The sequence below is a fragment of the Cololabis saira genome, chromosome 13 (assembly GCF_033807715.1).
Source record: "Cololabis saira isolate AMF1-May2022 chromosome 13, fColSai1.1, whole genome shotgun sequence".
In the NCBI taxonomy this organism is placed as follows: Eukaryota; Metazoa; Chordata; class Actinopteri; order Beloniformes; family Belonidae; genus Cololabis; species Cololabis saira.
In genome coordinates, this window is record NC_084599.1 from 18,964,580 (window position 1) to 18,984,296 (window position 19,717).

General features: G+C 39.9%; 1 protein-coding gene across 3 annotated transcripts; it reads right to left on the reverse strand.

Annotated features, from left to right (window-relative positions):
* Positions 1 to 2,379: 2,379 nt before the first annotated feature.
* Positions 2,380 to 18,609, reverse strand: si:ch211-221n20.8 (uncharacterized protein LOC100034409 homolog). Of its 3 annotated transcripts, none has more exons than XM_061737112.1 (23): positions 18,461 to 18,609; positions 17,248 to 17,379; positions 15,432 to 15,498; positions 15,162 to 15,329; positions 14,810 to 14,929; positions 14,571 to 14,711; positions 12,923 to 13,048; positions 12,540 to 12,572; positions 12,178 to 12,300; positions 11,860 to 11,982; positions 11,636 to 11,758; positions 10,744 to 10,866; positions 10,312 to 10,434; positions 9,119 to 9,244; positions 7,406 to 7,534; positions 7,183 to 7,275; positions 5,870 to 5,965; positions 5,524 to 5,619; positions 5,242 to 5,337; positions 4,244 to 4,345; positions 4,040 to 4,145; positions 3,821 to 3,937; positions 2,380 to 3,693 (listed from the first exon to the last, which is right to left on the reverse strand). In XM_061737112.1, exons 1-23 carry the CDS (start codon positions 18,602 to 18,604, stop codon positions 3,615 to 3,617), a joined length of 2,586 nt encoding a protein of 861 aa, XP_061593096.1. In that variant the 5' UTR covers positions 18,605 to 18,609; the 3' UTR covers positions 2,380 to 3,614. The 3 variants fall into 3 exon arrangements, with proteins under 3 accessions (XP_061593096.1, XP_061593095.1, XP_061593097.1); XM_061737111.1 differs by having other exon boundaries at positions 15,162 to 15,332; XM_061737113.1 differs by lacking the exon at positions 12,540 to 12,572 and having other exon boundaries at positions 15,162 to 15,332.
* Between the last annotated feature and the right edge of the window lie 1,108 nt (positions 18,610 to 19,717).

The window sequence follows — 19,717 nt, forward strand, 5'->3', positions numbered from 1 at the left end:
TTTTTCTCCCACTAGGGTAGTTTTTACCTGCCGTTGTTTATGTAATAATTGCTCAGGGGTCATGTTCTGGGTCTCTGGAAAGCACCTAGAGACAAATTCTGTTGTAATAGACGCTATATAAATAGGATTGAATTGAATTCCCTGTAGCGCTTATCTCCCCCTCTCCAGGTTTTCTTCCAACATCTCCCTACTCTCTCTACAGATCACAATGTAATTTGCAAACATAGTCGTCCATCGAGACTCCTGTTTGACCTCACAGTCCACCTATCCATCACAGCAGGCAAGAAGGCAGAGCCGATCCTCGATGCAATCCAAGAGGCAACATCGATCTTGTTAGGCTGATTCAATCCAGGAAGTCTTGGTGTGATGATATATGACCAAATAAACTGGAAACCCCATGTTTAAACATGTACATGATGACCTTTCAAGAAGCACTGCAGTACAAATCCTAGACCAGAAATCACTCCACATTCTCGTCTGTTCATTTGTCTTACCAAATGTTACTGTGCAGACTTTTATGACTAAAAAAAATTACATTATCACCACTAATAACATTATTGAAAAGACTGATACGGAGACCACACAAATTCAATATTTTTAAAATCAAGAGCTCTACAATTGGTTCTTTTTCAACCAGCACAGCTGATGTATAAAGTAACAAACTATGGAGGACCAAAACTGACATAATTAAAAATTAAAGCAGAAACATATATATATATTTAGTTTTTCCTTTTCCTTATACGCGCATTCTTGTTTTTTACATTCCCTGTTTCCTGTTTTTACTTTACTTTATGCTTTTCTGCCTCATTATGCAAACGAGGAAGGCTGCCCTTCTTGGTCCAGCTCCTCTACTATTGGTCAATAAACAGGAAGGAGCAGGATTGGGCCAATATTAAGACTATTGCGCAAGCTAAAGACTAAAACTGATAATAATGAAATCAAGTATAATGCACAACCGATGGTGACACACTGGGATAAACACACACCCCTCACATTCGTTGAAGTGCATGTCTAATGCTGCTCTCACAACCTTTTTGTTTTCACAGTCAGCCCTCACTGAACACTGAATATTGTCTAATGGGTGAATTTCTTAAATGATCCATTAATGTTATGTGGTGTAGGGTAGACACGGGGACATTATAAAACCAACAAAGCAGCTAGTGTATATTACCTTTAAATCTGGACATTATTAATATCTTTAGTTTTTGGGTTGCGCAATAGTCTTGATTTTGACCCGATCCTGCTCCTTCCCTGCAGTTCTTTTAATACAGTCAACACATCCCCACTTCCACCTGAAACCCATCTGTTAGTCGTACCTCACTCTTCGGCACTGTCATGCTGCCCTCATTAGTGTCCTGTACTTCTCTGCTGCTCCAAACCTCCTCATGCAATATTCCAATTCCTCCCTTGGCACAATGGCGTATGCTTTCTCTAAATCTACAAAGGCACAGTGCAACTCCTTCTGATCTTCCCTCTACTTCTTCATCAGGAATCTCAAACCAAAGTTTCACAAGAAGGTCACAAGTTATAAGAAAAAGAGGAAAGATCAAACTTCAGGGATTCAATTTCCAGATATTACATTTGACATTTGACTTCATATTACTTTCAGCACACTTGGGGAAACTGGGGAATGAAAGGGCACATAAATTGTCAAAAGAAGAAGCCAAACAATAGAGGGTTGAAGTAAAATATTGAATCATCAAAAAGCATAGTGTGGAGAAAAATAAATGATTAATGGCAAAACAAATAGGATAATAACACAAAAGGTGGTACTCTTTTTCAAGCAAAAGTGAATATCTTTGCGATCACGGCCAGGTGGTGCAACATATTTTGCAGTATGCAGAAACTATAAACACGGGAGACATGATCTGGTGGCAAACCAATGAGAAGCAAGACTGACAGATATTAATGTTAAAGGTAAAACCAGTAGTGGTAACACTATCATGAAGGGCACAAAACTGATATTTGGGTTCTTGAAAATAACTGGACCTGAGTGATGGCTATAAGCTTTGATTGATGGAGACTGAACTGGAAGGAGGCATGCCAGCTGATGTAAAACACCACAGAAGAAGTATAAGACGAACTCCTTGTTTGTTTTCCTCCCCTGCCCTGTCAATGAGATGACTTCTGAGCAGTACTAGTTTAAGTTTCCTTTTTGTCACTGGCAGAGTGACCAGTCATTAGAAGACCAGTACCATGATATTATCAAGCATCCTCTCTCCTTAAGAAAGAATTGTTCATTTTGCAAGAGAAGGGGTCATATCCAGCATCTGCAGCAGATCAAGGGAGCAAAGCTGATGACCAGCAGGTGGCGCCACATCACTCTATATTAAACTTGAATCAAGACCAGACTAGGACAAAGTGGTCAATGACACAAAGTAAAGAAATAAACAGAATTTTATTAATCTATTTGATTGCGTACTGTAGATGCAGTTGACAGAAAGTAAACATTGATTCTTGTTGATGAAAACACAAAGCGAGAGCGAGAGAAGGGTAGGTGGTGCAGCATCGGTACCAAGAGTGCCAAGAATCAATGAGGTTGGAATGAGAACAGCTTTGAAGGAAAAAGAAAAATGGAAAGTTCACAATGACATATTGGCAGAAGTATAACAGTGTCTAGGAGAGAAGCGACGCAAGTATTTAACTAGATTGTTCAGCATCTTAGACGGTGAAAGAAGGCCTGAATAATGGAGGAAAAGCACATTAGTGCTGATTTTCAAGAACAAAAGTGTTGTCCAGAACTCGGATCTGAAATACAAAACAAAGACACTTCCAATCCACCCTTCTCTTCCACGGATGCACCGTTTTTTTCCCTGCAGCTTCCAGCTATCATACAACCTAAATCTGGACTTAAAATAAACTGGATGCCTGTTGAACCAAGCAAGTAACTATATGAGAAAATACAGAGTACAGACTACGGCCTCAGCAAACAACAGGCACTGATTCATCTTTAAAGCAGCTTCTTGTCAACACTTATGCCTTAAACTGGCACGTGACGCCCACAGCACAGATATTCTAATTTTTGTATGAAGTTTAAAATGCTGTTGGTGCATTCAACAGATTGTGGAAAAATTTAATTTCCTATTTGCCACCAAACTGGCAAAAGTAAAGTTATAAGTTGTATTTATTTATTTTGAATTTAAAATGTGTAACAAGGACTTGTTGATTGAATTTTGTGGGCATTGGTTTATCCACAACTCTGTTCAGGTCCTACCACAGCATTTCAGTCAGGTTGAGGTCTGGAGTTTGACTGGGCCAGAGTTTGGGATTATTATCCTGATGCATGAACACATTCATTCAAACTTTAGCTATTGGTTAGATGCTCATCAGTCTGGAAATGTCCACAAAACCATTTCCAAACAAATTGGAGTCCATCAATCTACATTGAGAAAGATTAGGCGAGAAAAAACATTCATGAAAGTTGCATATCTTCCCACCAGTGGCCTCCTTTTATCTCAGCCCGGTGGTTGGTACCAGGCCACAACAGCCCTCTGAAACCCTCAGATGTTTTCACTTTAATTGACTCCAGTTTCCATGCTTTATTTCAGCATTCGTGTTGTTGAAAATGCTTTCCGCTGCAGATGATGAGCAACATTCTCTGCATCCAGCACTGCTTAGCTCCTCTTCTTCTCAGGACACTGGATTTTGTAGCCAACTCTGTAGGCCTGCAGGTACACACGAGCCTGGTTCATCCTGGAAACATAAAAGGCAAGAAGAAGCTATCACATGTTGATTTAGTGATACAAATCCTTCAATTCCAGCCAGATTACAACTTCATGGACTAATTAATATTGGACAATGCACTTGTAAAAGAATTAACCTGTATTTAGTGCAAAGCTGGACACCCAAGGGTCCACATCGATCAACATAACTTTCCCTGAATGCCTTCCTCACTGCCCGAGCCATACTGACCACCGTGGTGACCACAGGGCATGTCCTAAGATGCACACAAAGACAAATATTCACGTGAGTAAGACGTAGCATTTTCAATCACAGCAGCCGGAACTGCAAGCAGCTGAGTTTAGTTTCACACACTTACAGCCTCTCACAGCGGAGACCTGCCGTGCCCTCCGGACAGGTGCAGGTGTTGTGAGGGCTGCAGGTGGCTCCATGTTGACACGGTGGGATGCAGGGTGTGGTCACAGCTGCAGACACACAACACAGCCAGCGTCTTCATGTTGAGTGAAGATTCACGTCTTTCATCCGCATATATGCGCACATTATTCAACAGTCATGCACCAACCTGTCTCACAGTGATGTCCAGTGAATCCTTTGTTGCAGCGACACCTGTTGAGGCCTACGCACACTCCACCGTTCTTACAAAGCTTCTGACACTCAACAGGCTCTGATAGAGAAAGAATAGGAATAAAGCGTTTAGTCATTTAATTTAACATTCCTGTTAGTTAAGGTTGGTGATAAGAAAAAGCATTCACTTATAGCAGGACAATAACAACTGGCCTGGATACTGGACTGTGTTTGCTTTCTGGGCTTTCTTGAAAGACTGAATTTTAGTTGTAAAATACTACATTTTATCTAAAATCAAGGATCAAGGCTTCATAGTGGCAGCATCATAGTGCAAAAGAGTGTATATACATACAAATGTAGGCATATTTGTTGGTAAAGAAAGAAAAACCTAAAAGAACTTGAAAGTGACAAAAGTAATAAAAACAAAAAGAAAACTGAAGAGGTGTGGTACGTTGCATTCCTCGATCCTCTGAACAGATTTCACTACTGCAGCTCTGTCTTCTCTGTCATGTTGCAGCAGCAGCAGCAGCAGCAGCACTCTGTAATGCAGGAAGTCAGCGTGTTTTCCATCACACACTTGCAGAAGGAGGTGAGGATATTCTTGTTCAGGCCCACCTTCTTCCGTTTCCTCAGGAAATACAGATGTTTCTTTCTTGATGATACCGTGTGTCTTATCTGACTAACTGCCAGAGAGGTGCACACAGACATATTTATGACCTTGAACCGTCTCCACAGTTGTGTCATCAAAGTCGAAGTTATTCTGCTTGAGCCACCGTTCCACTCCATCCGACGCTTGCTTGTGCATGTACAATATAGTTTTTATCAATAACTATTCAGTGCAGAAGGCAGTTAGTCCAGCCCTCTTTTTTTTCCCTTTGTATCTGTAGAGAGCCATTCCTTCACATGGGATCATGTGATTTGTTATAATTTCTTATCTTTACAGACAGAAAGCAATAGAAAAAACATATGCTAGCAACAGAAAATTTGCAATCTTACCTATCTGGCATCGAGCGCCTTGCCATCCACCAACACATGTGCATTTGTTGACATCTACGCATCTTCCCCCATTTTGACAGGCAGGAGTGCACAGAGCTACAAAACACACACAGTCATATAAACACACGACTTGATAGAGTCTTTTTCTCAGTGATATAACTCGTATTTAACCAGTCAATCGAGTCATATATTAAACACAGAAAATGACAAACTGCTGCTCCCGAGGAGCACTGGCATGTCTGGTGTAAAGCACAAAAAATGTGGTGATACTCTGTCACTCACGCAAAAGGCACTGAGGGCCAGTGTAGTCGGAGGGGCACTGGCAAGTGTCAGGGCCCACACAGCGACCGCCGTTAGCACAAGGCAGCTCACACACAGCTCAGAGAGAAAAAGGGAAAAACACACAGAGATGTCAGACCACAGAGTCACAGATATAGCTCAGTTTGACCAAACATGAGCTTGGGAGCATCTGGAACAATAAAGTATTGCAGTATGTGCATACAGTATACAACAAACTCTGCAAATAAGTTGGCTCCTCCCAATACAGTTTATCATTTTGTTGAACATTTTCCCTTCAAACATAAACTTTTATGCAATTTGCTTGCACGATCCCACAGAGAGAGTATACCTGTGTGGCAGCCTGCTCCCATCCAGCCAGGAGGGCATAAACACTCGTCCCAGCGCATGCAGGTTCCTCCATGCGCGCAGGGTGGAGAGCATGTGGCTGAAACACACAACCAACACCGGCTTATCCACTCAGTCCCTACAGAGACGTCAGCTTGTGCATTTAAGCCACTAACACTGAATCTGTGTCACTGTACTTCAGAGAATGTTTCTGTTTTGCAAAAAACAGAAAAGAGAACAAAAACAGCATCGGTAGAATCTACATGATTTTGTTTTGTGAAACATTACAAACCATAATTGCATGCACGTCCTCCTTCTTTTAGGATTTATTGGGTCTAACTTTGGGAGTGTTGGTGTAAAACAAGAGCAACATTTCTGTCCATCGTTAAAAAACCCATCAAATCTGAGGAACTGATTGAAGTGTGGATCATTAAACCTCAGCTGCAGCAGCTTATTATCTTGTTAACAGAATCTTGATGTATTCAAAATGTCTCAAATTGATATTATTTAACCAGTTTCTGGAAAAGTTTAGGTTGACTTATGTGTTCTGCACGACAAAAGTATATCAAAACAACTGAAATATCACTTTAAATGCAAAATGTGGGATTGGTGGATAGCACTGTTAGTTAGCACTCTTCCCACACAGCCAGAAGCTCCCAGCAGGGTCTCTCTGTGTGGAGGTTGTATCCTCTCCTAGTGCCTTCATGGTTGTTTTTTCTTCAAGTACTACAGCTTCCTCCCACCGTCCAGAAACATGTATGTCAGGTTTATTAATGATTGAAATTTGCCCGTAGTTGTGAGAGTGTGTTAGTTTGTCTAGTTGTGGTCCTGTGATCGACTAGTGATCTGTCAGGGTGAACCCCTGCCTTTTGTCCAAGGAGAACCAGGGTAGGCTCCAGCAGAGCCCTGTGACCCAGAATAGGAATAAATAAGTAATGATAAGTGGTGGATGGAATTAAACGACAAAATATTGTAACTACATTTGTCTCAAATCCAGAAGAAAAAAAACTACTCCTTTGTTACAGTCTGTTATATCAATAGCAATCTGTGGCCAGAAATACATTTAATATTCATAACAGCGCTTTTATTAGTGTAGAATTATATAAAATAAGAACAAATTAGCTTTAATTACTTTTAAACATGTCCCCCTCACACTTCAGCTGTGCTGACAAACTCTCTTAGGGATTAAGTGGGGGTTCAAGAGATTGTAAATTGCGCCACTAGATGTCACTTATGCTGCAGGGTGGAGTTATAAATCAGTACTGGCACTACCTGGTTTAGATATTCACAAAGTAGACGAGAGAAGGAGATGTGTACCTGAGCAGCCCACGCCAGGATAACCCGGAGGACAGTCACAGCTGTTTGGCGCCACACATACGCCGTAGTTCTGACACGGGGGATCACACGTGGCTGGAGAGAGGTTTGTTAACATTACAGTCCAGTGCTTTTTAAAAAAAGTATTATTGGAATGATATTTGTGAGTATTTCTCAGTGAGATTTCTCCTGGTCATTGTGTGAGGTGCATATTGTCACGACTCACGCCGGCACTTGTCGGGCTCATCTGTTCGAACGTCGTAGCCCTCCCTGCAGCTGCAGTTGAAGCCTCCAGGATGGTTCACACAGAGCTGCTCACAGCCTCCGTTTGTGAAGTCTCCACATTCGTTCACATCTGACAGCGAAAGACACACCGGCACGAATTTCAAAACAGTGCACTTAATGATTTAAGAAAAAAAGGCATTGCCTTAATGCTGAACTTTTACATATTAACATCAACATTTATATTAAGAAAAAAGGGGACACACACAAAAATGCATAAGCACTGCTACAGGTGCTACAAATAAAACACACCTAAAACACAGAGAATTAACTGACCCTCAGTGAATCTGACCACTTATATAATAGCATGGTTTGGCAGTTTGCTGGTCTCAAGTATTCAGGTGATTTTCAACATTATACCAAGGAGGAAATACATCAGCAAAGATATTACAGAGGGAGTTGTTGTATAGAGATTATTCACAAGCAGAAAAAATTCAAGACAGTTTCCATTTTTCCCGGGAGTGGACGTCCCATTAAATTCACCACAAGGTCAGAGCATGCAAAAACTACATGTAAGGCTCTACAGGCCTCAGCATGCTTAAAACGTTAACTATAGTACAATTAAATGGTTATCTGGGTACTTTGTATTAGCTATACTACTTATTTGTGCTTTGCACTTGTCCTCTACAAACATTTCACAACTCCCATACGTATGTGCAGGTCATTTAGTGCCGCAAAATGAAAACTCCAAATATAATAATGTAATAATAATAAATATAATTAAATATATATATATATATATATATATATATATATATATATATATATATATATATATATATATATATATATATATATATATATATCTTTTCTTTGTACATCCATAGTAACAAAATGTGTATCTCAAGCTGACTGGGAATCTGTGCATTCACGTCAGTCAGGTTAGACAACTATAAGACTTTCATTGCAAGATTATATACAATCAATGCATCAGGCTGATTTCAACTTATTCAGTCTGATTTCTTACACAAACATATTAGTGCTGAAGTCACTTAACAAGCTCCCAGTCAACATAGAATTTTAAAAGGTAAAATTAAACTGAAATCCTTTCTATTCTCACAGGCCTGCAGTTAATAACTGTGTTTGTGTGTGTGTGTGTGTGTGTGTGTGTGTGTGTGTGTGTGTGTGTGTGTGTGTGTGTGTGTGTGTGTGTGTGTGTGTGTGTGTGTCTAAGTAGTTTTTATTATCCATTGTCTACATAAATCCACTGAATGACTTCCAACACAGCAGCAGATCTACAACAGAAAGGTGGAAACAGAGAAGATGGAAAGTCTTGCAATGGCAAAATTCAACCTACAGGACCTTAAGAAGAGTATAAATGAGTGTATGTAAACTTAAATTGGACGCAAAAATGATGTAAAGGAGAACGGAACAGAATATCTAACATTTGCAGAGTCCATGGACCTTTTTCACCCAGCTGATTTAATATGTTTTTATAAACTTTTTAAGACCGACAGGTGCCAAATGAATAAGAATTTGCAGCAATAAGTGTTTACAAAATAATATCTGGATGGTGGTTTCAGCAGATGGCATTATTATTTTGAAATTTGATGCGATTTAAATCAGTTGGCCCAACACACGTTCCTCTAAACCATCACCAGCTGTCCTTTTACAGCTTGATCCCAAGAGGGAATAAAGAGACAGAGCAGAGTCTCACCAACGCAGCTCCTCGTGTCTTCTCCCAGCTTCCAGCCCGCTGCACAGCTACACTGGATGTGGCCCTCTGCCCTCACAGCACATACGTGCTCGCATCCACCATTTCTCCACTTGCAAGATGTAACATCTGCTCACATGAAGAAGAACACAACTGAACATTTATATATTGCAAAACTTTATAGTTCAAAATGGGAATCAATTTTGCTAAGTTAATAAACACAAGCCAGTAAATGATCAGAAGAAACAGCTCTGTATGAAATGCAGAACTATTAAGTGCTATTTTCTACCCAGAACATTCCAACTTTCAGAGTTTAAGAGAGTAAAATATAAATTTGTAAAGAAGCTTTGTCACAGTTTGTCCTCCTTTGTTTCTTTTGAATAGAGACGCATCATGTCTTCATCTAGAGTAACCTCAGCCTCTAAATTATGACAGTTCCAGTATTATTTTTCTTTGTCTTATTTGAATGTCGAAGCATATCTTTATTCTGAAATTGCAAATGAACACATAATGAGACATAATTTGTTCCAACCCTCATTCAGGTGACAGAGCGGTTAAAATTGAGACATGTTTTAATAATGACATAAGGAAATAATCTAGGTGAATATTTCCAATTATTCTTTTGAACAAATCTTTTACAAATCTGGTTTAATTTTTTTCCCTTTCTTTTGTTTAACATGAACCAGCCTGGCCAGCCATCTTAACTGTTCCTTTTCAATTTAAAGAATTGGTCCGGCTCATCCGGATTTGAATTTGATTTCCAGGGAAATTGGCCGATGGATGCAGGAAAAAATTCCTCTGGACACCTTTGAGTGGGCATACAACCAAGAGACGTGAAGCATGTGACTTAGGTAGAGCAACAATCAGACCAGTATCATCAAAGTGGGTCAGAGTGGCACGCAGTGGAATGAAGATGCCAGTGATTAACTGTCGTCTGTTTTACAGTAAAAACATATAAATACAAGATGTTATTTGCAATCCTGCAGCCATTTATTTTGTCTGGAAGTGTGACTTTTAGATCAGTCATCACATAAATCCTGACTGGAATCGATCTGGTATGTTCTGTGCTGCTGGAAATGGTTGGGATTGGGAAGGGTACCAAAGCCATTTCATGAAGGAGAATTTAGATGAAGTAATTGAGCATACTGGCCGGGCCAAACACACACAATAATGTAGTGCTGTGCTGAGGCACGTACTGGTGCATCGGAGGTTGTCTGTGTCCAACAACAGGGGAGGTGGGCAGTGACATGCGTATCCTCCTGGAGAGTTGGTGCAAGTTTTAGAGCATCCGCCATTCTGGAGTTTGCATTCATCAATGTCTACATCCACACAGAGAAACACAGGAAAAACTTTGTTAACTTCTTTTCTTTCTTTGGGCACTTGTATCTCCCTTGTGAATGCCATCGCCATTGAAGTCAGGCTTTCTCATCTCACTTCTCTGTCTAAACGTACCCCTAGTACTCCCACATGTCCAGCCAAAAAATACGCATTTGCAGAAAACAAAAAATGACACATTCGTAGCAGTACGGATGCATTCTGGTAAATTGCTGACAATTAGCTAGTTTAAATGGCTGAAAATGAGCCGGAAGCTGCAGTATTAAGTGAGTGAGTATCTGTGAGCAACTGACCCACGCAGGCGCGGCCATCAATGTGCAGCTGGTAGCCTGGCCTGCAGGAACACTGGAAAGATCCCAGAGTGTTGATGCAAATGTGATCACAGGTCCCATTTAGAGCTCGACACTCATCCAGATCTGTGGGATCAGAGACATTTGGATTATAGTTTTGACACAACTACAAAACTACTGTTAGATGTCCCATAAGACCCCACTCAGTCAGCAGTGCTATTTATGACTCAATTATGAACACATTTTTGCAAAGCTGGGGAACAAGTTATGGACTGCAGTGATAAGTTGGCACAATCATTTGTTATACTGTTACTCTTCATAAACACATTTGGTAATTAACTTACATTCACTGTTTCTCACCTATGTATATTGCACTGAAAATGTAGATCCAGGACTTTACAATTTCTTCCAAAACATTATTCAACTGCTACTACCTCACACACAGGATTGATGCCAGAATGTCTCAAATTTCCAGAGAGGTGTCATAGTGCAACATGTCAAGGAAGCAAACTGTCTATTTTTCACAAGCAAAAGCGCATGCTACTGGATTAAACGAAGAGGAACAATGTGAACGTGATTCAGAGGATGAGAGACGGCAGCATGAACATTTGACTGCAACCGGTTCCAGCTGTACGTCTATATTTGGTCAGGACCTGCTTATAGTGGGATATGAAGGTGGTGTAAGATTTTGAAATGTTACCAAAAGTACTTTTGAGAAATACACGAAAATGTCATCTGCAGGAGAAAAACAACTAACTTCAGCAAGCACTGTCAATAATTTGCAAAATAGATAGATAGATGGAGATGGATAAAAAGTGTCCAACTACTATTTTTCTGAGACCAGAACACCAGGTAACCTCCTGTTTGGACTACTTCTCTCAGTTTGGTGCTTTACCTGTGCAGTTGTGTCCATCCTTGTCCAGCTGGTAACCTGTGGCACACTGGCAGGTGTACCTTCCATGCTCATTGGTGCAGTTGTGTTCGCAGTGGCCGTTGTCCATGAGACACTCGTCAATGTCTGTAAACATAGACAACCTCGAAGGACTGGTGGTGTGGAAGTACTGGGAGCGTCATACGTGTTGTGGACGAAAGCACAAACAAACGACAGCCCATACTCACCAAAACAAGTGTGCCCGTCTCCGTTAAAGCCCTGATAACACTGGCAGAAATACGAACCGATCACGTTGCCGCACCGAGCGTTAGTGTCGCACCTGTGACCACCTGATGCACACTCATTCTCGTCTGGAAAGAGAATGGGATTTTTGCAAAGTCACATCCCCAAAAAAAACCCAGTTAATTTCTATTTCACATAAATTCTGCCTCCAGGGGTCATTTTAATGGAAGGCATAACTGCAAACGTCAAAACTTGTGCACACATGGAAGTTGACCCTGTCGCTGGCAGTTTTCCACGGAGGGATATAAGCATTAATTTCTTACCTTCACAGTATGTGCCGTTTCCCCGGTAACCGGGCCCACAAACACACTTGTAGCTCCCAAGCGTGTTTTCGCACACACCCTGACCATCACACACCCCAGGATTCTCCAGACATTCATCCACATCTGTGCCGAAAAAATGATATAATTACAACAGTATTTTTTTTCCCCAGTTTATCCACTTTTTTTCAAACGCAGTATTTAAAAATTCTCATCACAGCTCTTTAAGAAATCATGACTGTGGTTAAACAGGGGGAGAAAACATGTTTTCAACCACATAAACACAGATTTGCTGGTGGTACAATTGTGGCTTTGACCCCTGAAACATAAAAAGCAAGCACCATAAGCATGGGCGGTCGCCGTACCTTGACACATGGTGTAGTCCGGACACACGGCACCTACAGAGCAGCAGTGAGGAAACGTGCAGAAGTGTGAAAACAAAGCAGAGATGTCAAAAAGAAAGCAAATGAGGGATGTATCGAAACATTTTCACTGGACATGAAAGGAAAGGTCTCATTTGAAGACGAATGCAGGAGATACAGGCAATGACGCAAACTAACAAGGAGGCAAGCAGAAGCAGCCGGCTGCAGTTTTATATGCGTTCAGGGAGCTCTGTACTGTTGAGAGAAGGCCAAAGAATCTGCTGTACCGTCAGCAGATGCTATGACTGTGTGTAAAGAGAGAAATACTAATCCAACTTTGGACATCCGTCTGAACCTGATGTGGTGATATTTAAAGGTGCGTTTACCGGCGCAGGCAGGAGTCTCTGCCCTGAAGCCCGGCTGGCACTGACACAGGAAGCTGCCCGGAGTGTTCACGCACACGTTTCCCAGTTCACGGCGACATTTCTCCTCGAAGCTGCACTCATCCACATCTACACAGGGGAAAGAACAACAACTCTAAACAATGGCTTATTTTGTTATGAATCTTTATTTCGGCTTGTACAGAACAAGATGAAAAGGAAGAAAAAAAACAACATTTCTTTTGCCGAAAAGGTGTAGGCTGAAGCCGTAGCTTATAGTGCCTACCCTTTTTTCTTATGATCAGCAAAAATATGAGACATTAGCTTTTACTCAGTGAAAACAAACAATACATAAAGAAGAAAAAAATAAGTAAGACAAAATATAAAATTGACATTTCACATCCTAGAATGTTTTTGATAGTTTACTTTATAATTATAGTGTTTTATATTTATTTACAATATTTTCTTTAAACAATTTCTTAAACTTGACGATAGAGCGACACATTTTTAGGTTGTTATTACAACTATTCCAAATTTCTCTAGCCTTAAATGATGTACATATCTTTTTAATATTAGTTCTTGCTGTCGTCATCTCAAACATGAGTTTCTCCCTCAGGTCATAGCGGGTTTCTTTTATCTGGAACAGGTCCTGAATGCAGTTTGGAAGCAGTTTCTGCTGGGCTTTAAAGGCAAATAAAACAGTTTTCTGCTCTACTATATCATGGAATTTTAAGGTATTATATTTAATAAAAAGATTATTTGTTGGTTCATAATAGTCGGTTTTATTAATTATCCTTAAAGCTCTTTTCTGTAATAGAATTATTATAATTTTATAATATAATCATATTCAAGAAGAATATCTCATAGAAAAGTCCAGACAATGACCCCCCATCTAGCCCTCTCTGTTGCAAACTTAAACTTATATCTTAGTGCTTGACAAGTGTTTCCCGGAGTACTCATTTCCCATGTGGTTATGTCTGCTCTTGATACATGACAGCTTTTTATGCAGTGCAGTCTGCAGGACTGCAGACCCCAGGGGACCATGTCCGGTCTGCGTCTTTGCATTTCTATAGATTTCTTGATATATTAATATTATGCACTGCGGAAGTATAAATAGGCAAAACCTGTCTTAGCTTTCTTTGAACATTATTTTCAAACATTTGAACGATTTTCTTCCACATTTGTTGACAATGCCGAGATCCTCTACCCATCTGTCCCCCTCAAAGACTCTTCATGGATACGGCTTTAGTACCAAATCGTCATTATAATCACATGTTGATGTCACCAGTGAAAATTATTTTTTTTTACATTTTTTTAAAAACCATTGTTTAACCCCTCACAAGTCCTTTACAAACTTTTTTGTAATATTCTGTATGCCTAAAATGACAAAATATGTGTATTTTACCACATAAAATAAAGTTAACTGATAACAGCCAACTGAGTCTAAGTAAATCACAGCTTTCAAAACTGTCCAAACGTTTTTTCCGATTGAGAGTTGGATAGTCATGGATCCCGGTGCTCCCATCAACCCCACCTACGGTGCCCCCATCAACCCCACCTACGGTGCCCCCATCAACCCCACATACGGTGCCCCCATCAACCCCACATACGGTGCCCCCATCAACCCCACCTACGGTGCCCCCATTAACCCTACCTACACAGGCTTGTCCAGTTAACGCCTTTACATGTCCCACGGGACATGAACAGGTGAAGGAGCCCTCGGTGTTTCTGCATTCCACTCCATCTGGACAAGCCAGCAGACCCGTCACTGCAGCCAGCGCACACTCATCTATATCTATAAAATCCATAAAGAGAACATGTTATAACCATACTACAACAAAATCGCAGCAAAAAAAAAAAAAAGCACATCGCAGAGAAGAGAAACTGACAAACCCTGGCACCCTCCAGAACCCATCAGGTAACCACGGATACAGGCACATGAGTAAGAGCCGGGGGTATTAGTGCAGCTGGCATGGAGGCCGCATGGTCTCTCTCCTTCACATTCATCAACATCTGTTGAATGGAGAGAGATAACTGGCTCTAGGTATGTATGACACAGTGCTGAACATTTCAGTGCACCAATATAGAAGACAGACTCCAGCAGAGTGACCTGACCTGTCCTTTTTCAAATAAATGCCTTCAATCATTTACACAAAGTATATTTTCTGCTTTGCATTAGGGGATAAACATGCACATCATCCCCTATAATCTTTGGTTCGGCCCTCTGGGTCTGTCTTTGTCCTACCTTTGCACTCGGCTGCTCCCTCCAGAGCAAACCCCGCAGGGCAGGTACAGTTGTCACCAACCTCCACTGTTCCGGATGGACAGCCACAGCCACTCTTCTGCATCACCTGATTTCCTGGACACCGAGGAGCAAACGTGGAGCTTTCGGGAGGTGGAGTAGTCAACAGAGCTGCTAATGTAGAAGGAAAGATGGGGACCATGTAGGTAGAAAGTTCATGGTAAGTGATAAAGACAACGATAAAATAAAAAATAAAAAAATCAGAATACTCACTTGTGGTAGGTGTCTGGTTCTGTGCCGGTTCACTTATGTTTCTAATTTCATTTTCAATCACCTGATTCTAAAAGACGGGAAAGCAAAAATAAGAATTTAATAATAAGATAATTAAAAATAAATAAATAAAGCCACAAGTTGCAGTCACTGGGATCCAAGACTAATCACAATAGTAGCAATCCACAGTTTAATGGCTTCTTAAATGCTCCTCTCAGATGAAATTTTACCAAATCTAGTCCAAGAAACGAACAGAAAGACACAGAAATTTTCACAAAATTAAATTTCGTGACAACTGTAAGAGGCTATGCAAAGGGGTTTGTTTTCCAACCCTTTTTATATAATTGTAACTGTTGGCAATCTTGAAGGAATAGAACTATGGTTATAAGATAAATTGAATCAGAGGAACTATGAAGAATATTTCTATCCTCTTTAACTTTCAATATAGAAGCAAAAACCTATATTTGTTAATAATAGCGCTGCTGACTGGCCAATTCATTCCAAATTCGGTGCATTCATCCCATTGCTACCATGAATGAGCCTAAAAACTTGAATGTGCATGAAAAATTGATCATGCACATTTGTGAATGTTGGCCTTTAAAATGTTCTTGGCTGTTTAGTCAGCCAACGTTTTGCACATGTGCCAAATTTGAGAAGAATCAGAAGTCGGATTTAGGCTCTACAGGTTAATGAAAAATTATTGACATGTGCAAGCTGTAGCACCAACTCCGGACCAAATATCACCAAATTTGGCACGCTTCTAAAGGATGGTGCACCCAGCACCCAGAATTGATATTGAACTTAGTTAGGTTTGGATTAGTACACATGATACGGGCCATACAGTAACTTTGCACCACATTTACTTAATTTCTTTGTTTTATCATGCTAATTATACACTAAACAACTTGCAAAAACTTCAGAACAATTTTTAAGAAGATTCAAACGCTTCCAGACCTTAAGATTTTAAAACAAAAGTTTCAAATCTTAGACTTACAACTGTTGATTTTGCAGGATCATAATTTCCACAACTACAACCACATTCCTTTTCATTTTCATTTTCTTCTGACTATGGACATTTGTCTGCGGCTTAAAAAGCCCTTCTGAAACGTTACCATAAATATAAGGTTGGCATAAATTTGAGATGGACTCTCCAATGAAAATGATTTCAACAACTTTTCATGAGAGTTGTCATTAGCCATTAAAACCACTTTATATAACAATATTGCACCTGACAACATGGAGGGACATAGTTCTGCTGCGTTAACAGAGCCATGGACAATGCTGCACTAAAGTCCAGTAATTGTCCTGTAATACCATTGTGTCCCACTAGAGGTTGAACTATGTTTCATCTTATGCCAGGTCTGACTTGTGAATGTTACCCCCATGTAGTCAGATATGGTATTGATGCATAAAGTGGCTGTAACTGTCATTGATACCAGGTTTTGTAAAAAAAACGAAGAAAAAAAAAAAACAGATAAATGATTTCATATTATTTTGTTGAAGTCTTACTTTTCATCTCTATGAAAAAAAAAGTAGCAAGACCTTTTTTATGGTGGAAATAGGTGAAAATGGCTGGGTTTGATTCAGGAGCTTCTAATGAATCAAAGAGAAAAATGACTTATCACTCTGGCCATACGTTTCATGCCACCCAGAGAACTGCCAAAGGTCAGGCTGAATCTATAAAAAGGGTTTGGTGTCTTTACTATGTCAAGTTGTTGCTGCTTAAACACTCAGACTAGTTGCTACAACAGTTTTTCCAGCATCTTTGCTTCTTAGAGCTCCACAAAAGTGCAAGTCTTTCAAACTGAGGGTCACCGACTTCACTGGCTCGGCTCCTGAAGGGCCCCATCGTCAGGACTTCATTTTCATTTTCCTCCAGGCTGCTCAGCGGTTCGGCCGCCAACAGAACCAGCATCGATGCCGAGACGAGAGTCCAGAGGAGAGTCATCACCTGAATGTGCAGCAGAAGAGGGAGATGAGGTCTGCAAGTTATTATTTATCAAAATACTCCAGATACCCATTTTAAACCTCTGACTGTATTATTTAATTAATTATTTAGATTTGTGTTACGCTGTCCTTTCAGAACACATCATTGTTTTATGTTTGATTCATTGAACTGGTTGCAACCCAAATCTAGACGGCAATTTCACTGGCTTCAGTTCCTTTTTAAATGTGTTTATTTTCACTGTCCTTCATATTTAAAAGAACTCATGATTCCATATAACTCTCCATACTCACTCAGACATATGAATTATCCTTTTTTCTTTGTTCCTAGAATTTCAAAAGAGGTTGATCATTTCATTTTAAAGCTCCATCAGATTGGAATGGTCCTCCTCTCTTTTTGCGTTCTATTACCTCTTTTCATTGCTTTAAGTTGTCATTATACTCTCATCTTAAAACAAATTGCCTATGTTTTTAATTTATTTATGTATTTTTTTGTCCTTTTTTTCTATTTTTTTCTCTGTTATGTTATATTCATGTTATTGTTACGGTTATTAATCTATTTTGTAACTAGACTTATGTGGGTAGGGGTTGTGTGTGGGAGGGGGTGAGCAAGATGTCTGTTTGTTTTATGTCATGTATGTCTATACTGTAATGTGATGTATTGTAATGCTGTATGTTTTCTTGGGACCCCCTTGAAAATAAGATGGCACATCTCAAGGGGCTATCCTTTAATACATTCAGATATACTGTAAGTCTGAACACACAGCTTTCTGTCGGAAAACACAACAGTTCTAGTTAAACATGTTTAGGCACGCAAAGCGACACGGGGGTAAAACAATAAAAGCACCCTGCTATTAACACCCCCCTCCTCTGTCTGTACTACAGAACAAAAGAAACTCACTTAACTTTATTCTCCTGCAGTCGCAGGTTAAGTGAATTGTTAAATTGATTTGATGCTGTCTAGTTTGTGGACAAATAAGAGCGTGATCCTGGAACACTTTTACCTAGTACACCTCCAGTGACATGACAATCGCGACTGCAGGAATAAAGAAGTTGCGTGTTGATGGGAATTTGTGAAACAATCTTACCGACAGAGATTGGGTCGCTCTCAAAGCCGCTGGTCGGGACGCTGAAGACAAACCGACGACTTTCTCACATAACAATGTTGCGTTTTCCTGTGCAGATGCGGACGCGTGGGTCGGGGGCTTAATGATCCAGCAGTGACTCCACATCCTGTCCCGCAGCTCTGCACTTCCCATTCCACAAATCCCGAGCAACCGCAGCAGGAGGAGAGTCCAGTCTGGATGCGTCTCAAGCCTGATTTATGGTTCTGCGTTAAATCGACGCAGATGATACGCCGTATGGTACGGCGTAAGGTCTGCGTTGGTGTAACGCGGAACCATAAATCAGCCTTCAGTGGTTTCGCTGTCAAGCCTCCAAACATGGGGAAGTCAACATCACAGGAGAGAATCTCCTATGAAATACATAGATAGCCTACATGAATAAATAAATCGATAAATAAATAAAAAGAGTTTAAAAGATAGAAGATCATTTCCCACAAGACCCAGATGGTTTATAATTGGCTTACTCATATTTTCATGATCATGTCTACAGTAATTTTTTTCATCTTCTTTTTTAATTTTTTTATTATTTTATTTTCATTCATGTTCTACATGCAATTTTTATGATATATTATTTATTTTTATTTTTATGATTTTGTATCCTCATAACTATTTTGTTAAATGTTATTAGGTGGGGGCTCCTCATAAGCCTACTGGCTTGCTCGCTCCTCCCTGCACAGTTTCTTTTAACTGCACTTATTTGTGTAATGTTATTTTTTTATGTTATGTGCTAAATAAAACTAAACTAAACTAAACTTATAATTGGCATTATAATTTAAGGCGTGTTAGTCATCTTGTCACGACGAGATGTCTCCTTACACTTTATTATAGTTTAATTTATCCTTAACTCTCATATTGTAATATAGTTTGGGCAAATACTTTTCCTACAACTCTTCACAAAATTCTGGTCAGAAACTGCACAAAAACATTTTGTTAGGATTGCAACTCGATCAGTCACATATGCTTCATCTACTCCTTTATTTCAGAAACTCCAGATTCTTACTATTTATGATATCAATATTTTTCAGATATGCGTTTTTATTTATAAGATACATTCAAGTGAAGAGAATATTCCTGAACAGTTCAAGACTTACTTTAAATCAAATTCACAGGTTCATTCTTATTCAACTCGACAATCCTCAGATCTTCATCCTCCTAAATTTCTCACTTGCAGAGGTCAATTTTCTATGAGATTTAGGGGCACTAAGTTGTGGAATGATTTTT